Source organism: Poeciliopsis prolifica, unplaced genomic scaffold (assembly GCF_027474105.1).
Source record: "Poeciliopsis prolifica strain line A6 unplaced genomic scaffold, Auburn_PproV2 SCAFFOLD010, whole genome shotgun sequence".
Classification (NCBI taxonomy): domain Eukaryota; kingdom Metazoa; phylum Chordata; class Actinopteri; order Cyprinodontiformes; family Poeciliidae; genus Poeciliopsis; species Poeciliopsis prolifica.
In genome coordinates, this window is record NW_026562385.1 from 4,608,301 (window position 1) to 4,627,449 (window position 19,149).

The 19,149-nt window shown below is 38.4% G+C and overlaps 1 protein-coding gene across 4 annotated transcripts; it reads left to right on the top strand.

Annotated features, from left to right (window-relative positions):
* Positions 1–59: 59 nt before the first annotated feature.
* On the top strand, positions 60–17,739 carry LOC129363723 (TOM1-like protein 2). Of its 4 annotated transcripts, XM_055035984.1 has the most exons (16): positions 60–162; positions 5,754–5,838; positions 6,933–7,011; positions 7,520–7,669; positions 7,805–7,939; positions 8,014–8,157; positions 8,288–8,404; positions 9,397–9,530; positions 9,658–9,700; positions 9,903–10,074; positions 10,316–10,430; positions 10,843–10,918; positions 11,622–11,696; positions 13,923–13,982; positions 14,407–14,443; positions 14,612–17,739. In XM_055035984.1, exons 1-16 carry the CDS (start codon positions 111–113, stop codon positions 14,755–14,757), a joined length of 1,620 nt encoding a protein of 539 aa, XP_054891959.1. In that variant the 5' UTR covers positions 60–110; the 3' UTR covers positions 14,758–17,739. The 4 variants fall into 4 exon arrangements, with proteins under 4 accessions (XP_054891959.1, XP_054891960.1, XP_054891961.1 ...); XM_055035985.1 differs by lacking the exon at positions 11,622–11,696; XM_055035986.1 differs by lacking the exons at positions 11,622–11,696; positions 13,923–13,982.
* Positions 17,740–19,149: the final 1,410 nt, after the last annotated feature.

Here is a 19,149-nt window from a genome sequence, read left to right on the forward strand (position 1 = left end):
GGCTTATGTCAGCTCATCCAATAAGTTGTAGTAGTGGGCGGGGCTTACCCGTGCAGCAACCTCTGGGCCTCAGCCTCCGTCATTTCCAAAGCGGATCGTTTGTTGTCAAAATGGAGTTTCTACTTGGAAATCCTTACAGCACGCCTGTGGGCCAGTGTATAGGTAGGTGAGGCTGCGAAGGTGTTTATTAGAGATGTGATGTTTTGTCGATACATCTAGATGTTTACAGTTCACTCTCACGTTGGGAGAATAGAGCGAGCTTTGCTGGCATCTTCCGAGCCAACGTCATCCCCTCGGAAAGAGCTCAGCTAACGTTAGCCAGAAAATCTGAGTAACTTCTCTTTACTGTCTTTTCTCTTTCTGGTAAATCCTCCTTTATCCGTGAGACTAGGGACCTGGAGGTTTTAAGGGAAGTAAATTACTGAGATTTGGTGACAAGTGATGATATTTGATTAAATTAATTGCCGAGGTTGACCAGACTGTTTGGTCACTGACGTTTTCAAAGTAAAACACCCAGACGGTCTAATAATGTGGCACTTATTGCAGAGCAGAAGCAGAGAAGGAAACAGTTTGGTGTACCACACCCCATGCTGGGGTAGTTTTAAATTGCGCACTATATAGGCGAGTTAATTGTTTTGATTGATCATATAAAAAAACAAAAAAAAAAATAAACATGTAGCAAGATGAAACAGGTGCAAATCAGTAGATTCGCTTATTTATTTCAGTAATGTGATAACAATGGTGGAACTAATGTAATTTTTTCCCCCTACAAGCAGAGTATATTTCAAGTATTTATTTCTAGTAAGAGTGATAGATATGGTTTGTATCAAATCAAAACCCTACATTAAGTTTCTTTAAAAATAATAATAGTACATCAAACAAATATTGAATGATTTGCAATACAGAAACTTTGAGCAAATGAAAAGTTTGTCCAGTACTTGAAGCACAAATCACACTCCTGATACTCAGATGAGCTGGAATCGTCAGTTGTGCCATAGATGGACGAGAAGCTGAGTAAACAAAACAAAGGAGATAATTGTAGATTTCAATGTAGAAAAGAAATTTGCAGAAGACAATTGCTATTTCCATCACAGGAGAAGAAACGGAAGTGGTTGAGGAATATAAATGTGCAACAGTAAAGCCATCTATAAAAAGGGTCAGAGCCGACTGTAATCTTGAGGAAGCTTAGGTCCGACAGTGTTTGCACTGAGATGCTGCATATCTTCTATCGGTCTGTTTGTGGAGAGTGTAATCTCTTCTGCCATCAGCATCAGAGCCAGGGACTTGCAGGGCTGAACAACCTGATGAAGAACCACTGGAGATTATGGTGCAAAGAAAGATTATGTCTAAAATTAAGAGAATTACAGACAGCCCTGAGCATCCTCTTCACAAAGAGTCTTCAGAGGCTTTGTCAGAACTGCTGTCATACAGACTGCTACAGGAGATCCTTCCTGCCCACAGCCATCAGTATTTACAATAACTCTTTAAAGAGCCTTGGATAGTACAAGTTACAACAACATTTAGTTTTCCTTAGATTTCATGAGGAGGATCCATGATCATTAAATCTGAAATATTTCCACAGATGCTGTAGTGTCAAGAAAGCTCAGGTTGTTTAAGCTTCAGCTGGTCTTTATTGTTGGATTGTATGTTTTGCAACTTCCTGTTGACAACATTCTGTAGAATCTGTATGGTGTTTAGGTTAGGCCAGAGAACAGCAGTCATTTAATCAAATGTGATACACTTTTTGTAAACAGGTCGCAAGTGCTGCTGGAAAATGAAGTTGGCATCGCATTAGTGCCAACATACATTTTGCCATTTTGCCAACTTTGTACTTCATAAAACACATTAGACCAACATCAATAGATGACATGTCTCCCTAAATTATCGCTTGACTGAAAATTCATACTCCACCTCAATCAGTTGATTGAGGTGGAGTATGAATAGATATACTTACAGTCCAGTCCTTTTTCTTCTCTCTGCTTCACTTTCTTTTCGAGGCTGTGATTATCCATGTGACTTGTGCAACTTTTTTCTAACACACTTTTTCCTTCCACGAAGCTTCTCGTTATTGTTCTTCAATACTTATAGAGGGTGTCAATGCCTGTCTTCTTTATAAATGGGGAGTCATCAGACAGTCGCATTGCTATGTAATATTTATTCATTGGTCCTAAACTCTTATTTCTTGAGAGGCTGAAAACTTGGGAAACTGATGTAAGTAAAACTATAAAACTTTTAGAATTATATTGCTTAACCTTTTAATGACTTAATAATTTGCTGAAATGCATTCTCATATCTGTAATCTTAATGCAAGAGATTAGACTCTGAATGCAGTGTTTCAATGTTTTGATTTTATACTGTAGATTTTATATCTACACACATTCATTTGAGCTTTTTAAAATGATATTTTTATTAGTAGTGCCAACTTTGCATTGACTAACTTCATGACGTTTGAAAAAATATGGCATTTGATATTATCATTTTCCCAGACTTGACAAATAAGGAAAAAAGAATATTCGTTTTTCCATTGTTTAAAGGTTGCAGATCAGAATATCTTCTATTTTCTTTCTAGTTAGATTGTGTACTTTAATTTCAGTTTGCCATATTTAAGTCTAGGCTTTTGTCGAAATCACTACTTTATTTGCTAGAAGCAGACAGAGACAAAAGTCCAGACTGACTGTATCATTTTAAGGAGCGTTACCTGCCTATTTTTTTTTTTTTCTTTTTCACAAGCAAAATCAAATATCAGGAATGTGTTGTGGAACTATGTTACATGTCCAACATTTACTTTTCTAAAACAGTCAGGCAAATCTGGAAATTTATAGAACTAAGAAATTTGAGAAGCTTTTTTTTTTTTTTAAACTAGCTTTGGGTTATTGGTTATTTTTGGTTCTCTTATGAGCAACACAGTTTAGGCATAGAAAACAGCTAACATGGCTTTATAATAATTTTTTTTATTTTTTTTTTTAAACTAGCTTTGGGTTATTGGTTATTTTTTGTACTCTTATGAGCAACACGGTTTAAGCATAGAAAACAGCTTACAAGGCTTTATAATAATTTTTTTTTTACTCATTGTTTGGTAATTTAACAAATGTAAATAAAAAGGGACAATCATTATCTCCTGTGTTTTACAGTGGCGTCGTCCCTCTGCTTCGTGCACTAGTTCGCATTGTGTTGCACATCTTGAGTTTCACCACTTCACAGAGCTGTCTGCATCCCCAGGCAGACAGCAGATGGGTTGCTGCACCCCGTGGGGCTCTGACCAAGTAATTGTGATCTGTACCCTGCAGGGGACGGGCAACCGATCATTTTACTTGCCCCAAAGTTGGTTCTAGACAACAGATGCATGTCAGGTCTTTTTTTAAATTATTTTTTATTTTTTAATGAAACAGTTGTTCATTTGTCTCTGAACGACTGGAATCAGAGATTTAATATCGCTGGCTAGGGCTGCAAAGATGAAGCATTTGAACAAAATGACAATTATGTGGACAAGGCAAGCAGTTGTAAGGAGAGATGGGCTGGAGAGGAACTTTGCAGCTTTGTTAGCGAGTACATGGTACAGCTCGTCACCATCGGAGACACGTGATCAGCTGGCTTCAGTTTTGCTATCATTTACTAAGACCTGTGGGGGCTGGGAGGGTTTTGACGCTTTATTTCATTACCAAAGCTGCACTTGTTTAACGCCTTTGCGACTCGTCTCTCCTGTTTGTTCTTCCTCTTTGTTCCTTCTCAGCCTTTCGCGCCCTGTCCCGCCCTGACTCCACAATCCGTTTGAGGAGCTTAAAGTAAGAGTGTTGTGGTTAATTCCTCCAAACTCAAAAACTTCTAGATGCTCTTAAGACGCAGAAGTTGGACGCAGCGTTAGGTGTCGTTTTGGTTTAATTTTCCTACATGACTCCATCTTTTTTTGCAGATGCGATCGGCGACTCAACTTCACATGCGTGCTGCTGTCGGCCTATAAAAAAAAAAAAGATAGGCCGGGAGACAACACCGAATGCAAGCCAACTTGAAAAAAAACGAAACATAGGCAAAGCTTATTTCTAATTGGAGTAACTTATAGCCTAACTAATTGCAATAAATAGTAACTAGTAATAGGTCAGGCAGCTTGATAAGAGTCTGAACAGAAAAAGAAAAGAGGCGAGGAACAACAATAGCCTGAGTTTCAGCTCATCGCATTGTTCTCATGATCATCCCCTACCTCTATCCAAAATGCTTTTATAAGAGAAGAGTGAATGTGTGTGTGTGTGTCTGTGTGTGTGTGTGTGTGTGTGTGTGTGTGTGTGTGTGTGTGTGTGTTGTCTTCTCATTTCAAAGGCAACTGCTTTAAAGTATTTAAAGCCGGTGTGCAGTTTGTGTAAGTTAAACAGGACAAAAGGAGGTCATTCCCAGTAAGGACGGATAACAAATTATGTTTACACATGGCCTCTAAAAGAGGAACCTCAGCGCAATATAACTAACGTGTTTTGTTGTTAACACTTGCATAACATTTCTACACATACATTAACAATCACTCTACTTGACTGCATTGATGGGGGCTTTGTGCTTTAATGTTCAACAATTAAATACATAAAAATATTTGATATTTGCAGCAACTTCTCATCTTATGTGGTATAAAGTACTTCCTGTAGCTTGATTTGCTCTTAACTGCTTACTGGATTGGTTAAAAAGTGTGACTTTTAGACATGCTTCAATCAGGATTTTACTGATCAGCATCTTTGATCCGTTTTTTTTTTTTTTTTAATCAGCCCTAATGCTGGCAAATCCCAAATTCTTTTTTCCTGTTAATTAAGTGCTACCAAGTATGATTCAGTAGGAAGAGCTCTTGTGCATGTGTCCCCAATGCCTACTTATCTCTATATCTGTGTATTAACGTGTATGTTTGTGGGTGCAGCTAGGTGAAAAGCACTTTGAGGGATTAGTGTATTTGGAGATAGTAATTACTTTCAGTCAATGGATTTAAATTATCACTGTTTCTGTTAAGAATGCATTGATCCATGATTTCAGTAAGTACCTGATCAAATTTAGCGACATAAGCAGAAATTATGTTTAAATGGACATATTGTTATAATTCCTAAATAAGGTGTTGGATTTAACAGTGCAACATCTACCTCAGAACATGGAGCAGATTTTTTCCCCTGTGTGAAAAAATCTGCTCCTGAAATATACGAGTCCTCAAGAGGAAAAACGTTACTGAATCGATAGGTACGACCTCAGAAATGCTGGAAATCAATGTCAGACAAGAAAAGTCTAATCCGCACATTTTTAGAATTCATATTTGCTTTCAAGGCATCATATTTTTATTGAAATTATGGCTTAATGCAAAAATTCTATCAAAGATACTTTGAAAAGAAAAATGTTTTGCTGATTGCTTTGAGTGAAACAGGGAAGCAAAATATTCTCCTGTCAACACGTTTGCTCCCAAACACGCCTGTTTCCCCCACCTTCCAAGTACATCGCACCGTGTTGTGTTAACAGACTTGCAAAAAAGTGCTTTAATGGATTTAATAAATAAAAACAATCTGTAGTATTTTTATTTATTTGACTTGCTGATTGTTGGTCAAAACACATTTGGCTAATTGGTTGACTGGTGTTGCTGATCTTTAGGTTGTAGACTTAGGGGAACCATAACACTTATTATATTGGTTAATATAATACTACATTATAATATAAAATTACTTTTTTTTATGTGGTTTAATTTTTTATGTATACAGAAAGTCACTAGAGGTCTGGTTGACATTTCTGTGTTCTTCCTCCAGAGAGAGCCACAGACGGAGGCCTACAGAGTGAGGACTGGACTCTGAACATGGAGATCTGTGACATCATAAACGAGACAGACGAGGGGTGAGCAACTTTTGTTCATTAACAGTGTTATTATTGGTCTTGGATTCTTATCGCTCTGTGGTCCAAAAACACTGAATCTCCCACAGCAGCTTGTGACAGAGCTTTCACCGTCTTATCATACGACGGACGGACGGACGGGCGGAGCAAGCGACTGAAGCAAATAATGCACTGCCTACTGTTGTTTTGCCAGAAGTCGGCACACCGGACAAAACCCCCTTTTGTTTGTTGTTTTCCTGTGTCACTGACTGAATGAATGAAAGATTTCACATCCTCAGCTGGGCCCGGTTTGCAGTGAAGCATGAGGCTGGCAGATTTAGCAGCTCGGTTCTAGTGCAGACTCTCTCTCTCTTCTTCTCTCTCTCCTTCTCGTTTCGCCACTCTCACTGCCAGCTTTCAACAAAAGCAGATCTGGAGAGGAAAAAAAAGAACATTTTGTCTTCAAGATGTTCAGCGAAACTGTTAAACTCCAAAAAAACCCTGAAGTTTGGGAGCTTCCGTTTCGAGTAACCTTTGTTAGCTGTCATCCTAACACATGCTGTGTGTGCCTTTTGCACACAAAGCTTTTTTAAAAGTGTGACAGCAGATGGTATGCACTTGAACAAGATAAAACAAAACAGATCCAACGCCCAATAGCAAAAGAATCTGAAATATGTTCTCCGATTGCGCTCGTGTGCTTCGTGCACACACAAAGAAGAAAATTCTGACTGTATTTTTTGGTCTACATCCATCTCTATCAATTTCAGCAGCCTTGTTAAGTGCCTGTTATGCACTTATGAATGAGCTCATAAGAGCCTATTATGCCCCATCTTCATTGAAGGGATGGGTAGTATTAGGCAGGAAGCCAGCCTTAGCTCTTTATGCATGGGTAGCTTTGATCTTGCCTTTTGGGAGAGGCTTTCTGTCGTCATTCAGAAGGGGGAAAAGAAAAGAGACAGGCAGATGGTGTGACAGTTCTTCTCAGTCTCACTCAAATAGTTTCACTCGCAGACAGACCAGCATCTGTTGTCGCGACCCCGACAATACTCCATTCCAGCGAAGTGCGTGGTGTTCTGCTCGCTCGCAACAAGGGCACTCAATGCTGTTCTTCCTTACAGGCCAAAAGACGCCATGCGGGCCCTGAAGAAGAGACTGAGTGGCAACAAGAACTACAGAGAGGTCATGCTGGCGCTAACGGTAGGTTGTTCATACGTTCAACTGGATGTGAAGGCCTATCTGGCGATTTCGCAGAGATAACATTGAGCTTTGTGCAAAGAAAGCTCGGATGCACTTAAATGTGTTGCAGAAAAGCCTGAATGTACACAAACACATTTGAATGAAAAATGTGTTTGATTGTGTATTGACAGGAAAGCATGTCTGTTGTCATACAAACTCCATCCTTTTATCCGTCCCATTTTCCTTTTTTGTGTTCTTTCTTACTTGTATCCTTCCTTACATTCATCCTTCTCTTTTTTCCTCCGCTTTTTTCTTTGTGTTCTTTTATCTCCTCTGTCCATTCTGTGCCTCATATAAAAGCATCTAGAATACTTTGGATCCCTGTTAAAAACGCAGTTACCATTTATGCCAAACAGCAGAACACTGAGCTTCTGCCAAACCAAACTTGTTGCTTGTGCAAATTCCTCAACTTCCTCCTCTGTTTCTCAGTTTGTAACGTCTCCCTGCGTGATTGTTTTGCTTTCTGCAGGTGTTGGAGACGTGTGTAAAGAACTGCGGTCACAGGTTTCACATCCACGTGGCACACAGAGATTTCATTGACGGCGTCCTGGTCAAAATCATCTCCCCCAAAGCCAATCCTCCCACAATAGTGCAAGACAAAGTTCTGTCCCTCATACAAGTAATGGAGCTTTTTCAAAAAAAGAAAAATCCTGTGTGTTGTAACTATTTCTATAATATTATAAGTACATTTATTTTTTCCTGCTCACAGCTGCCCTAATCAGCAAATGCCTCCTTCATTTATTTTTCTTAACAGTCCTGGGCTGATGCCTTCAGGAGCAGTCCTGATCTGACTGGCGTGGTCCACATTTATGAGGAGCTGAAGAGGAAAGGCATTGAGTTTCCAATGGCCGACCTTGATGCTTTGTCTCCCATCCACACGCCACAGAGGGCAAGAATAAAAACTCTTTCTGCATGTTAGTTAGCAGAGGACTTTTTTGCTCAGTTTTTCCTCTCGAATTGCAGGGCACACCTGAAGTGGACCCAGCGATGATGAAGTACCTCGCTCCTAATGCGTCGGCTGCTGGTAATCCGAAACCCATTCAGACCACTCCCACCGCCACGCAGGCCTCCAACATCCCCAGTCCCGTCACTGCCACCCCTGAACAGGTGATGACCCACCGCTCCATAGCTGCATTTTTAGCCATGGATTTTCAATTATGCAATGAATAAAATGCGATTGGAAGATTTGTCAGCAGAAGCGGACTGGATGCCCTTCATGGAGTTGTTCTGCTTTCAGATCGCCCGGCTGCGGAGTGAGCTGGACATTGTGAGAGGAAACATCAAAGTCATGTCAGAGATGCTGACGGAGCTGGTCCCCGGCCAGGAAGACGCTTCTGACCTAGAACTGCTCCAGGTAACATTAGAACCTTGTCCTCAGATACTTCAAACTCTACTAATGTTCACATGTGAACAGTCTTATAATCTCAGAAACAATGGATTCTTTACCCCAGCCATTGAGCTGCCAGTTGGAAAGCTTCACTGGTTTGTGATCTTCGCTAAAACAAGATGCATGTCAGTGTACCACTCAATGGAAACAGGCACTTAGTTCAGTTCATACCCCACAGATCAATCAGGGCTTTTCACCAGATCGGGTCAGGCTGCTTTTAAAGAAAAACTCTCTGCTCTTTTGAAGCCAATGTTTTCTCCCTGTCCACGTGGAAATAAACTTGATTAGCCAGTCAGGAACTGACCTTTGTGTAACTATGGCAACAAGTTAACAGGGAGAAATGAACAAAAGTTTTGGCTTCTGAGACAGAATCTGATAGCTTGAGCAGCTGCTAAGTGTCAGCAGATACTTTAACTTAGTCAGAATTGGGAGGTGTGCGTTACTACAACCTTTTTTGACCAAAAATGTTTTTCCATCGTCGCATCCAAAATGAGTTGTTATAGCACTAAGCATCCACCAGGGGGTGCAGTGTGTCAAGTTTTCACACCATTAGCAGTTCAAAGAGGTGTGAGACTGAGGAATTGAGGTGAAATTCTCTAAACTGGCAATCAGCCAGTGTTACAGGGACCCATGCAGAGTTTAATCTCCTCTGGCCAAATCCACTCAGGTATTCGTGTCAGATCTGGCTTGCTGCTCACAAACTGCTGCCATTTCTAATCATCATGTTAATATCTTTTTGCTACAGAACCACACTTAATGAAGTTGAGCAAATATTCTCATCTCTGTTACGGATGTTTGTTTGTTAAACCTCGGCGCAGTTTTGTTTTCGTCAAGCATGATTTCTGTTTCTGGATTGGCCGGGGGTTTTTTTTCACCGCGCTGTGTGATCCTCACAGCTCTTTTGTTTTCTGTGTCCCTTCCCCGCGCGTGCCAATCTGTCGGCGTGTCCCTCCACCCAGGAGCTGAACAGAACGTGCCGCGCCATGCAGCAGAGAGTGGTTGAACTGATTAGTCGTGTGTCCAACGAGGAAGTGACCGAGGAGCTGCTGCACGTCAACGATGACCTCAACAATATATTCCTTCGATATGAGAGGTGCCCTAATGCATAAATGTCGCAAACATGCTCTCATTATTGGACTCATTCTTCTGAAACGTTCGTTTAGGTAAATACCTTAGTCGTATGGTGTTTGAATATGAAAGTGATTTTCCGTTGCTCACAGGTATGAGAGATACAGATCGGGCAGGGCTGCACAAAACAACGGGGTAAGTGTCATCGAGCGAGACCGTGCTTGTGGAAAAAAAGCAGCACGTTTTTAACATTTAATTGAGACTTTACAAGCTTAATTTGTTCTCATTAGTATCTGAATCAAAACAGTTATCGGATTCCATTATTTCTTTATCTACAACATTGCATATTCACGCTTATTTATACTTAAAGTTTCTGTTTTCCTGTCTGTCCTCGCAGATGTTAGCGGAGCCTACAGAAGACAACCTCATAGACCTCGGCCCAGGCTCCCCTGCCGTGGTTACACCCAGAGTTATGTCCAGCCCTTCGTCCAGCTCCGCCCACAGAGCCATAGCCTCCCCTGCCCACAACCCTTCCACAGCCTCCATATCTACTGCACTCGCTAGTCTTGGTAGGGGCAAAGTTAGGATTAGTTTTCTAAAAGATCCAAAGAACAGGAAGAAGTACCTGTTAGGAGGACTTTGAATGAGCGTCAGTTCATATAATTTAGTCAGTATACCTAGAATCTTCTTCCGCCCATGTTTAGTTCCTGATTTAGTTTTTTTTAAGTGTATTTTTATTCAGGATCTAATTATTTTTGTCAAAGTAACAAAAATAATTTTGTTACTTCCCTTCTTCGTCTCTTGTTCCAGATGTAGGTTCTGACAGTGTTAGCGGTACCCTCACGTCTCTGTCGGGCCACAACAAGGACGACTTTGACATGTTTGCCCAAACCAGGACCAGCTCACTGGCGGAGCAACGCAAAAAGTAAGTCTTAACATCAGCAAAGTCTTTATTTTGTGTTAAATTAGCAAATTCCTCCTTCCGTACATTTTCTTGTGGACATTTCCATAGATGTCAGGTTGATACCAAGTGCCAAGTATGCAGTTATGGGTTGATCCCTCACTGTTCTCATTATCATTGTCCTCAAACCATGAAGCAGGATCTTTTACATGCTGCCTGAAGCTTTTTTGTTTCTTTGCCACATTTTCCCTCCCATTTTTGTTTTTTTTTTCCCTTTATGATGTTTACCTTACACAATAATAGCACTAACACCAATTCCACAGAGGTTAGAGGTCCGATTGCCTGCATCAGAATTGATCTAACCTGGTTTTTGTTTATTTTTCCGTTTCTGAATTGCCACAGTGTTAACTTTAGTTTTCATTGGTTTGGTGCACAGTGTAAAATATGAAGACCCCCATGCTCTGGGAGGCCTGGCCTCTGCTTTAGATGTGAGGCAACAAAACACAAGTGGGGTGAGTACATCAAAGCGTCCACTTTGTGTCAGATTTACCATGTATGTGGGGTTTAGGGGGATATTTATATTAGAAGTCAATCTGTCAGATTTTTGGGTCCCTACAGTTCATAGTAGGTCATATTACTATAAGTGTGTGTTTTTTTTGTGTAATTAACTGGAGCTGTTGGTTATATTTACAACATTAATTCCAGATGATAGAAAGTGGACAAGTTTGGATTGTCTAAGCAGATTAAACCAGTGACATGTTTTAAGTTAGAGACTTGTTGACTCTGGATCTTTTTATTATTGAAGAGGATGGATTAAAAATGGATGATACCAGTTGGTTCTCCCAAACACTTCAACTCAGGAGTCTGAAACTAGTTTCAAGATTTTCTGTCCTTTTTCTCAGCAAACGTTGGAGTTTATGTGGAAGTTATCTCGCCATGTGTTTCGAAACTCTGTGTAATTTTTGTCAAGTTTTTCCTTTTAAGATATTTCACTTTTTATAGAATTCAAATTCTTTTTCCCCACTTTGTTTTCCTCATTTCCATCTTTACAGAATGATGCATTTCTCTTTGTGTTCTCCTGTTTTCGTTATGCTCTGTGAATGAAAGTCGTCTCTTGTACTTTTGACTTCTCTGTCTTCTTCCTCTGGATTGTGTGCTTTGCTGTGGCGGGGCCTTTCTTCTCTTGTGTAAGGTCTTATTCTGTTGTTGATTCAGCTGAGGGTAAAAGGGGATGATAACCCAGCAGATCAGGAGCTGCCCATAGACAGCTGGCTTATTACCCAAGGAATGGTGAGGACTCTTATCCACAGTGTGTCCTCCTAGCCCTCCCGTCCTGTTTACCAGCATCTACGCTAGCATCACACATCATCTTCATCAGCTACTGTTTTGCCTCGCCTCACCACTGTGGTTTGAAATCTTTAACCAACCCCAATAACAGTGTTTAATCTCCTTAAATGTTCAGTTTCATTTTAAATGCAGATGTGTTCTAGTGGTGGGGGAAAATTATGATGAAATGAAAACGATGTCAAATGCAAAGTGACAATACTAACTTAACTTTATCAAATTTATTTTAAGTGGATAAGCTGTGAGAAAACATTTCATTTGTATCCATACAAAGTTTTCATTTGTTGTTTCTCTTTTAAAATATGGAAAAATTATTCAAGATAAAACAAATTTTGCCCACCTCTATTATAATGTCTGTTTTCTTTTATTGACAGAGCACTAAACATTGTGTTCATTGTTGCAATGTTAAATTCTAACAATGCACCCAATGGTTCTTCTCAAGCTTTTATATGTTCCATCATCACTCAGCAGTCATGAGCTAAAACAAAATGGGTGAACATAACTCATTTCACCTTACACAATAACCCTACTGCAGCAAAATCACACCAACGATAAACATTTTTTTTTTTTGTGCAAATGGTAGAGGTTTCCTGGTGCAAATCTGTGAACAATTTGAGGATTTAATCATCTAAAAAGCAGAATTTGGAAAAATCCAAGAACGATCTCGTACAGAGCCGGCCCGAGACATAAGATATAGGACCCCAGGCCAACAGGGGGCAGTGAAGAGTCATTGAGTTCTCAAACAGTATATGTCAAAAGTAAATGAGCCAACTTATTTTTGCAGTTGAGTAAAATACATAGTTTTATGTCAAGAATTAAAACTTCTTAATTAATTAAAACTCTACTGACGCGCTCCTAAATGAAATCCAGCTTTGGTCCCCGTTCAACCTTGGGCCGGCCCTGACAATGAAGTGTATCTGTTCTAAAAGTGCAAGGACAAAGCAGACAGAGTTCTGTTGAAGGTTCTGGTCTATGTCAGGCTACACTGACTTGCCTCAAGGTAGTACATAAAATCAAACAGGCTTTCACTCTCTCTGGGATTTTGGAAAATAATTGAAAAGAAAGTTAATGCTACGGTGGTGATTGCTGTGTTGTGGGGAGATTTATAAGATCTTGCACATTTCACTTGTAAGTAATCTTAAAACAACTAACATAGATACTTATAGTTGTATGAGTTTAATTCTTTTAATTTAATCTCACTTTATATAACAAATGTTGCATTTCCAACTTGTGTTAGGGACAGATGTGTTATTTTTTACTTCTCTTTTGAAGGGCTTTTTTTGAGCCCTACTGCCTCAAGCTGTGTTTTAATATGCTCCTCCTTTGCATAAACTATGCTCTCACAAAAAGAAAAAAACACCCCTGGCATTTTGTACGGTAACACATGGCCTCGGAATAAGGCTTTTGTTACCTGTGATGATTTAATGAGATTGAGCAAAAAATTAAAAACTTTGATTTTGATAATATTTTGTAAGATCTGGATCATTTTAAAGGGGTTTATGAGGTTAATTTTGCTCAAATAAATACAATGTGATTTTAAATGTTCTGTTCATAGTCTGGTGAAAGGTTTTCCAACTTTTCCACAGCAAGCTCCTCATTCAGACATAAAAGAGCCAAAATGCTATCCCCTCTGGCATGGCTTCCATGATCACCACCACCGCCCGCCATGCAGCACCACTCGCGCTCCCTGCGCTTCGTGCCGGGAGCGTGCATGCTCCGTACGACTGGCCCGTCTCCTCACTGTCCCCCTGCTCCCAGCTTTCCGCATCCAATCAATCTCTGAATCCCCGCTCAAGCGATTTGCTGATTAACTAATGATGTGGAATAAGGACTGAGGCTGTGCAACATCAGTCATCGGCTGTTCAGCTGTGCAAGCGCAGTGAAATCTATGAGAGCCATATGCAAACTGGGAGATCCTGTTCTCACATGTAGGCTGGCTAATTAGCTGCTCATTCTATCTAGAGAAGCTGTTTTTTTTTGTTTTGTTTTTTTAGATAATTTCACTTTTTTATTTATTTATTTTTTTAAATCCCTTCGGCCTGTGAGGTTTTGGTGATTCTTCTTGTTATTTGTGTGTGTTGTATCTCTGTTTTATGTTTTTTGGGGTTTGCTTGTCTCTTATTTTGTGGCTTTGGTGCGACCCTGTGGTTCGTCCATGGCTTTACGCTTTAGATCCCCGTATCGCAGTCCTCTGTCATGGATGATATAGAGGAGTGGCTCTGTGCTGACGTGGTGAGACTTGTTTTTTTATACATTGATTTTCTTGTTGTTTTTTTCCCCCTCTTTTCTTTTCCTCATCTCTCTTGTTTTTCCTGGTAGCACATGCTACCCAGTTTTTCCTGGTAGCACATGCTACCCATCCATTTTATGTTACTAATCATATTTTCCTTTAACTTCATTATTTATTTATTTTTTCATTTTGAGCCTGTTTGTTCCACGAATGTTGGAGCTAACACTGCGTTTGGGTCTGTCCTACTAAATTTAACTGGTTGAATGCTGTTGAGGATATAAAGGGCCTCAGGGAGGTTTTTTGGTGTGATGAGTTTGCATGAATATCAGCCACTTGGTGTGACTTTTACGCCTTGACTTGTGTGACCTCCTTGTGTTTCACAAAGGTTTGTGTCTTTGTAACTGCATTTTTTTTTCTTTTGAGTAGAAAGGAGATGCTGCTGAGGAGGGAGTGACCAGTGAAGGTACTTGAATGAATACATAAACACGCCATCCTTTTCAGATTTCTATTTGTATAGAATAGCGTATATTATTGTTGCCTAAACATTGTGCAGATTTGTAGGAACTGTCCTTCCACTGATATCTGTGACAAAGATTAATTGATTTTTTTTTTTTTTTTTTTTGCCTGACAGAGTTTGATAAGTTCCTGGAAGAGCGAGCTAAGGCAGCGGACACTCTGCCGTCTCCCCCCGGAGCTAACCCTCCTCACCCCACTCGTCCCCCAACCAGCTCCCACAAGAAGTCTGAGCGGACGGAGGACGCCCTCTTTGCCTTGTAGACTGTTTGCAGCGAACATTAGCTTCTCCAGCGGGGAATCGGAAGGTCATCGCAAACAATTTCCCTCCAAAGCAGCTCTTCTAGTCCCGTTTTCTTGCAGCCTGGGGTGGAAGTGGTGTGGCAAGTGAGCTCCACCTCCTTGCGCCTCCTATGCTTAAACCTCGCTGAGGTCAACGGTGTTTACTGCACACTCTGCCGTGTTGAGTTTTACTAAGAATGGATGTATAGGTCTCTTATCGTATAACTCGCAGGCCAGCAGCTCTTTTGCAACAGTCCCACCAAATGAAGACAACCTATCTTGTCTCATGTGCTGTAAGAATGTGGTATATTACTGCTAAGACGAATAGAAACTGCAGGCTCATGCATTGAACTTGTATGGAAACATATTGTTAGAATATTATTTTACTACATTCAGCTAATTGCTAATTGCATTTGTTTTTCTAATGGTTTAAGCTGTACAATGTACTACAGTGGTGGTTGTCGTTCATCGATTAAGTCTTTAAATCAGCAAATATTCCATTTGAGAAACCTTAATATTCCATTTAAAAATCCTTAATAATAATGGGATTTTAATAATGTGGATAGAAATGCTGTGTTATCCTGCTTGCCAATAACACTGCAAAACAAGAGGCTTATTTATTATTAAAAATGAATATTCTGGACAAACACAATAAACCAAGCATTCATGACATTCCTCTAACCAAAGGGAAATGTAACAGTAATGGCAACAAAAGGAAACACATTAACGCATTTCAAAGCACTGAAGGGAAGAGAGTTGTCCATTGGATGTTCTATAGATTCAGAAACAATATGTACAAGCACGAAGTAGGAACAACAACCAGCTACAAGCACCTTTTAGCCATTCCAAAGAATGTTAAGGCTTTAATGACCAACTAAGATTTTAATTTATACGCAGAGAATGTACAAAATGTTAGGGATAAACTGTGGAGCTCAGTGCATGTTTTGGTGATTGGTTGAAAAACATATTTGTTTTTTTTAGTACTTCAAGTAATTAAACCATAAAATCACAAGCAAAGTGATTTTAAAATAGGCCAGATTTTTTTATACTCTGTACAGCTCAGCGCCTCCAAAGCTTATAAATAAGACGGGTGAATGTTTTTGACATCATTCTCACAATCTGAAGAAAACATGGGATTGGGTTAATATGCATCTTACTGTTAGCTCTTCAAAATATCAGGAAAAATAAACCTTTACATAAGAAAAAAGCTCCTCCGAATATGCGAATGTGATGATTGAAGAATGACATGCCTCTCTGGGCATGCACAAAAAGCTCTGAAGTTGCTTTTCTTTTTTTTGACAAAATTTAAATCCAGTATGAAAAATTAAAATCAAGTATGAACATTTTTGGTCTATAATAAATGAGCAGATTTCTTTTCGTATATAACATGAACCATATGAACATATGTTGTCTTGTTTTCTCATATTATGATACCGTCCAAGCATCAGTTTGCACAAGCAAAATTTATGCTTTATATCGTAACATCACTGCAAATATATATAGTTGGGCTACAGCTTTCAAATAATGGGCTCATTCACATTTGTTTTCTGACGGGTAGAACTGTACCTTTTTAGGTGTCCCACATTGCTCATCATCAGTTTATGTAAGATCAAGACATGGAAAAAAGGGATGATTTTCTATTTACTTTTGCTAGGGATTAATGTCATTTTATAATAAAAAAGTAAATCAATCTAAATTTAAATGTTTGTCCATATATTGGGTACATATGCTTAAAAATACAGTATGTTTTAATTGAACATTTTCTATTTTAAAAGCAAACATAATAACCACTTTTTACCTAATATTCAGATAAGATCTAATTACCAAAACATGCATGGACAGTAATGAGAATATACTGCACTTTGATGCAAAAACTAATGTTTTTTTGTCTTTTGTGTTTGTAAAGTTAATATTTTTTTAGAAATGGGAAAGAATCTTAAAAATGACTTCACTTTGCACACTACTTTTGTTTCTTCATCTCTCCGGTTTTTGTTTCGGTTCACACCAGGATATCAAGTTTAAGTTTGATAAAACGGCAAAATTAGGCATTCGTATAGAAAAACCTCCATTGTTTTTATGATCAGTATGAATAGTGCTGGCTTTAAAATTGCCTACATTACATGTCAAACGTAGAAAAGAAAGCTTTAAAAATGTGCATCCTCACTGATGGATCCCCATACATTTAATGCTATAAAATCTATAAACATCAAAATACTCTCCTGATTTAATATTTAAAATTTATTTCATATTTTATTATTATAGTTCATGAATCATTCACAACATTGTTGGTTGCGGTGGGAGGCAGACGTTTATTCTTGCTTGATATAAATGCCTAATAAATAACTAGAATCAATAGTTTTTATTCGGAACCTCTAGCTACGGGGAAACAATTATGATTTGTTATTTTCACAAAGTTACTAAAGTATCAATATTTTATTTTCTCCATAGTCCTTGTAACATTCATATGTAACTTGGTTCGAATATAGTATTGATCTTTATTTGTTATTAATGCTGTATCGTTACAACTGTTTTAATATGGTTGCCAGATAACTTGAAATATTAATTGCAGTCCTTTTGTTTTTTGAAAACTTACTGTGCAGGTCGTTCAATGACAAATTCCAAGAAAGTCAACAGAGGTGATTTCAAATGAAACTTCTGCTATTTTCAGTATTTGTGTTTTACAAGTCTTTGGATAAGTAATGGTAACAGTGTTTTTGTTACTTTCTTTGAAGATTGCAAAAATGTTTTTCACAAATGTCTTAGCTGTCTATATTTGGATACAGTTTGTCATTAACTGGATTAATACACAATGTGTGTACTCTAAAGTTTGGACATCTCAGGTGTTCAATGTCTGTTTGGCTGTACCTTACTGTTTTGCTGCCATTACTTACAATCAGATTTCTATTTGACTCTTTGCACGTGTGTGTGACTGTCCAATAAAACACTAGCGATGTGTGACCTCTACCTCATTACTCTGTTTTTATTTCAGTTTTTGTCTTGTGTGATCATTTTCTACTCCTTAATGCTGAATGCGGCCAAGCCGTAATCTTGCATCTTACTGGTCAATTACTGTCACATGTGTCCTCCTCCTGCTATGGTATTATTGGTTATGGATACGTTGTCCATTTAACTACAAGTCATGTAGGCAGCAACAAATTCTGTTCACATGATGCTGTGCAAAAAAAAATCAAACTTCATCTCTCTTGACTTGGTCTTAAAATCACTGGTTTATAAAGATACATTTTAAAAGGCCTCCAGGAAACCTTAAGGAATAATGTTTAAGAAAAATTTTCAGACATTTCAGATACATCTTGCTCCCCAGAGGTACTATAAAAGATATGCAGTACATTACTGGTTTATTTTGTTTACTAAATGATCTAATTAATGCATGTATGTGTGTAGTGTAAAGATGGATCCCAAAGAGAAATTAAATGTTGTAGTTTATATTAATTAAAATTCTTCAAAGGGTTATTGTAAATAGTAATGGCTGTTGGCAGGAAAGATTTCTTGTAGTGCTTTGTATTACATCAAAGTTGAAGAAGCTTCTGAAGGAAGACACTCCGTTTCCCCAATCATTTAAACAGATTTAAGTTTCATGGTTATTTTTTTCTGATACTGATATTGAGATTGACAAGATAATGCGTAAAAAGAGTATTGGTTTGAAAAAAAAAACGTATCAGTTATCTGTTTTATAAAAACAAAACTAAAAATGTCTTAAAGTACATTAATCCTCTCCAATGGAAGATTTTTTTAAATTAACATTACAGTAATCCAACCTTTTTATTATTATTGCTGAATAACTTTTTACCTGTTTCCACTGATATGTTTAAAATTTATTTGGCAATGAGCTCTTTCTGAGTCTTGCCATCATCCAAATCTTCAACTCCACTCACAGATTCTCTGATTCAAGTTGGAACTACCTTTGCCACTCCAAACTTTCTCACATTACTTCATAACAGGAGAAACATGAAGGTAAAATATACATTTTAGAATAAAAGCTAAATCTGTCATTTGTGTTAATAATTAGTTTTGTGTGGAAAATTTCCGTGACATGCCCAACAACCCACCCAAAAATACAAGGTTATTACACTCAGCCACTGTCAATGTAGTGCTACTGTAGGTCACTGACCTATTTCCATAAAATTTTAAAGAGACTTATTTGTTTATAGAATATATATATTTTTAATAGCAATCTTTTTAGCATTTATTTGCTTTTTGTTTTTTAAGCATGACCTGCTTAATTTTTTGTTAAAAATCAAATGTACTAACATTTTGTTTTGCTGAACTACATCGTTTTTAATCTATTTTTATCAGTTATTTTTTATGTTGGGATTTAAATTATTTGTAAGTTTCGATAAATAAGTTACATTCTCA

Coding starts and splice junctions, on each gene's coding strand:
- LOC129363723 (XM_055035984.1), top strand. CDS start 111: ATGGAGTTTCTACTTGGAAATCCTTACAGCACGCCTGTGGGCCAGTGT. Junction 9,701..9,902: donor GGGCTGCACAAAACAACGGG/GTAAGTGTCATC, acceptor CTGTCCTCGCAG/ATGTTAGCGGAGCCTACAGA. Junction 13,983..14,406: donor AGTGGCTCTGTGCTGACGTG/GTGAGACTTGTT, acceptor TCTTTTGAGTAG/AAAGGAGATGCTGCTGAGGA.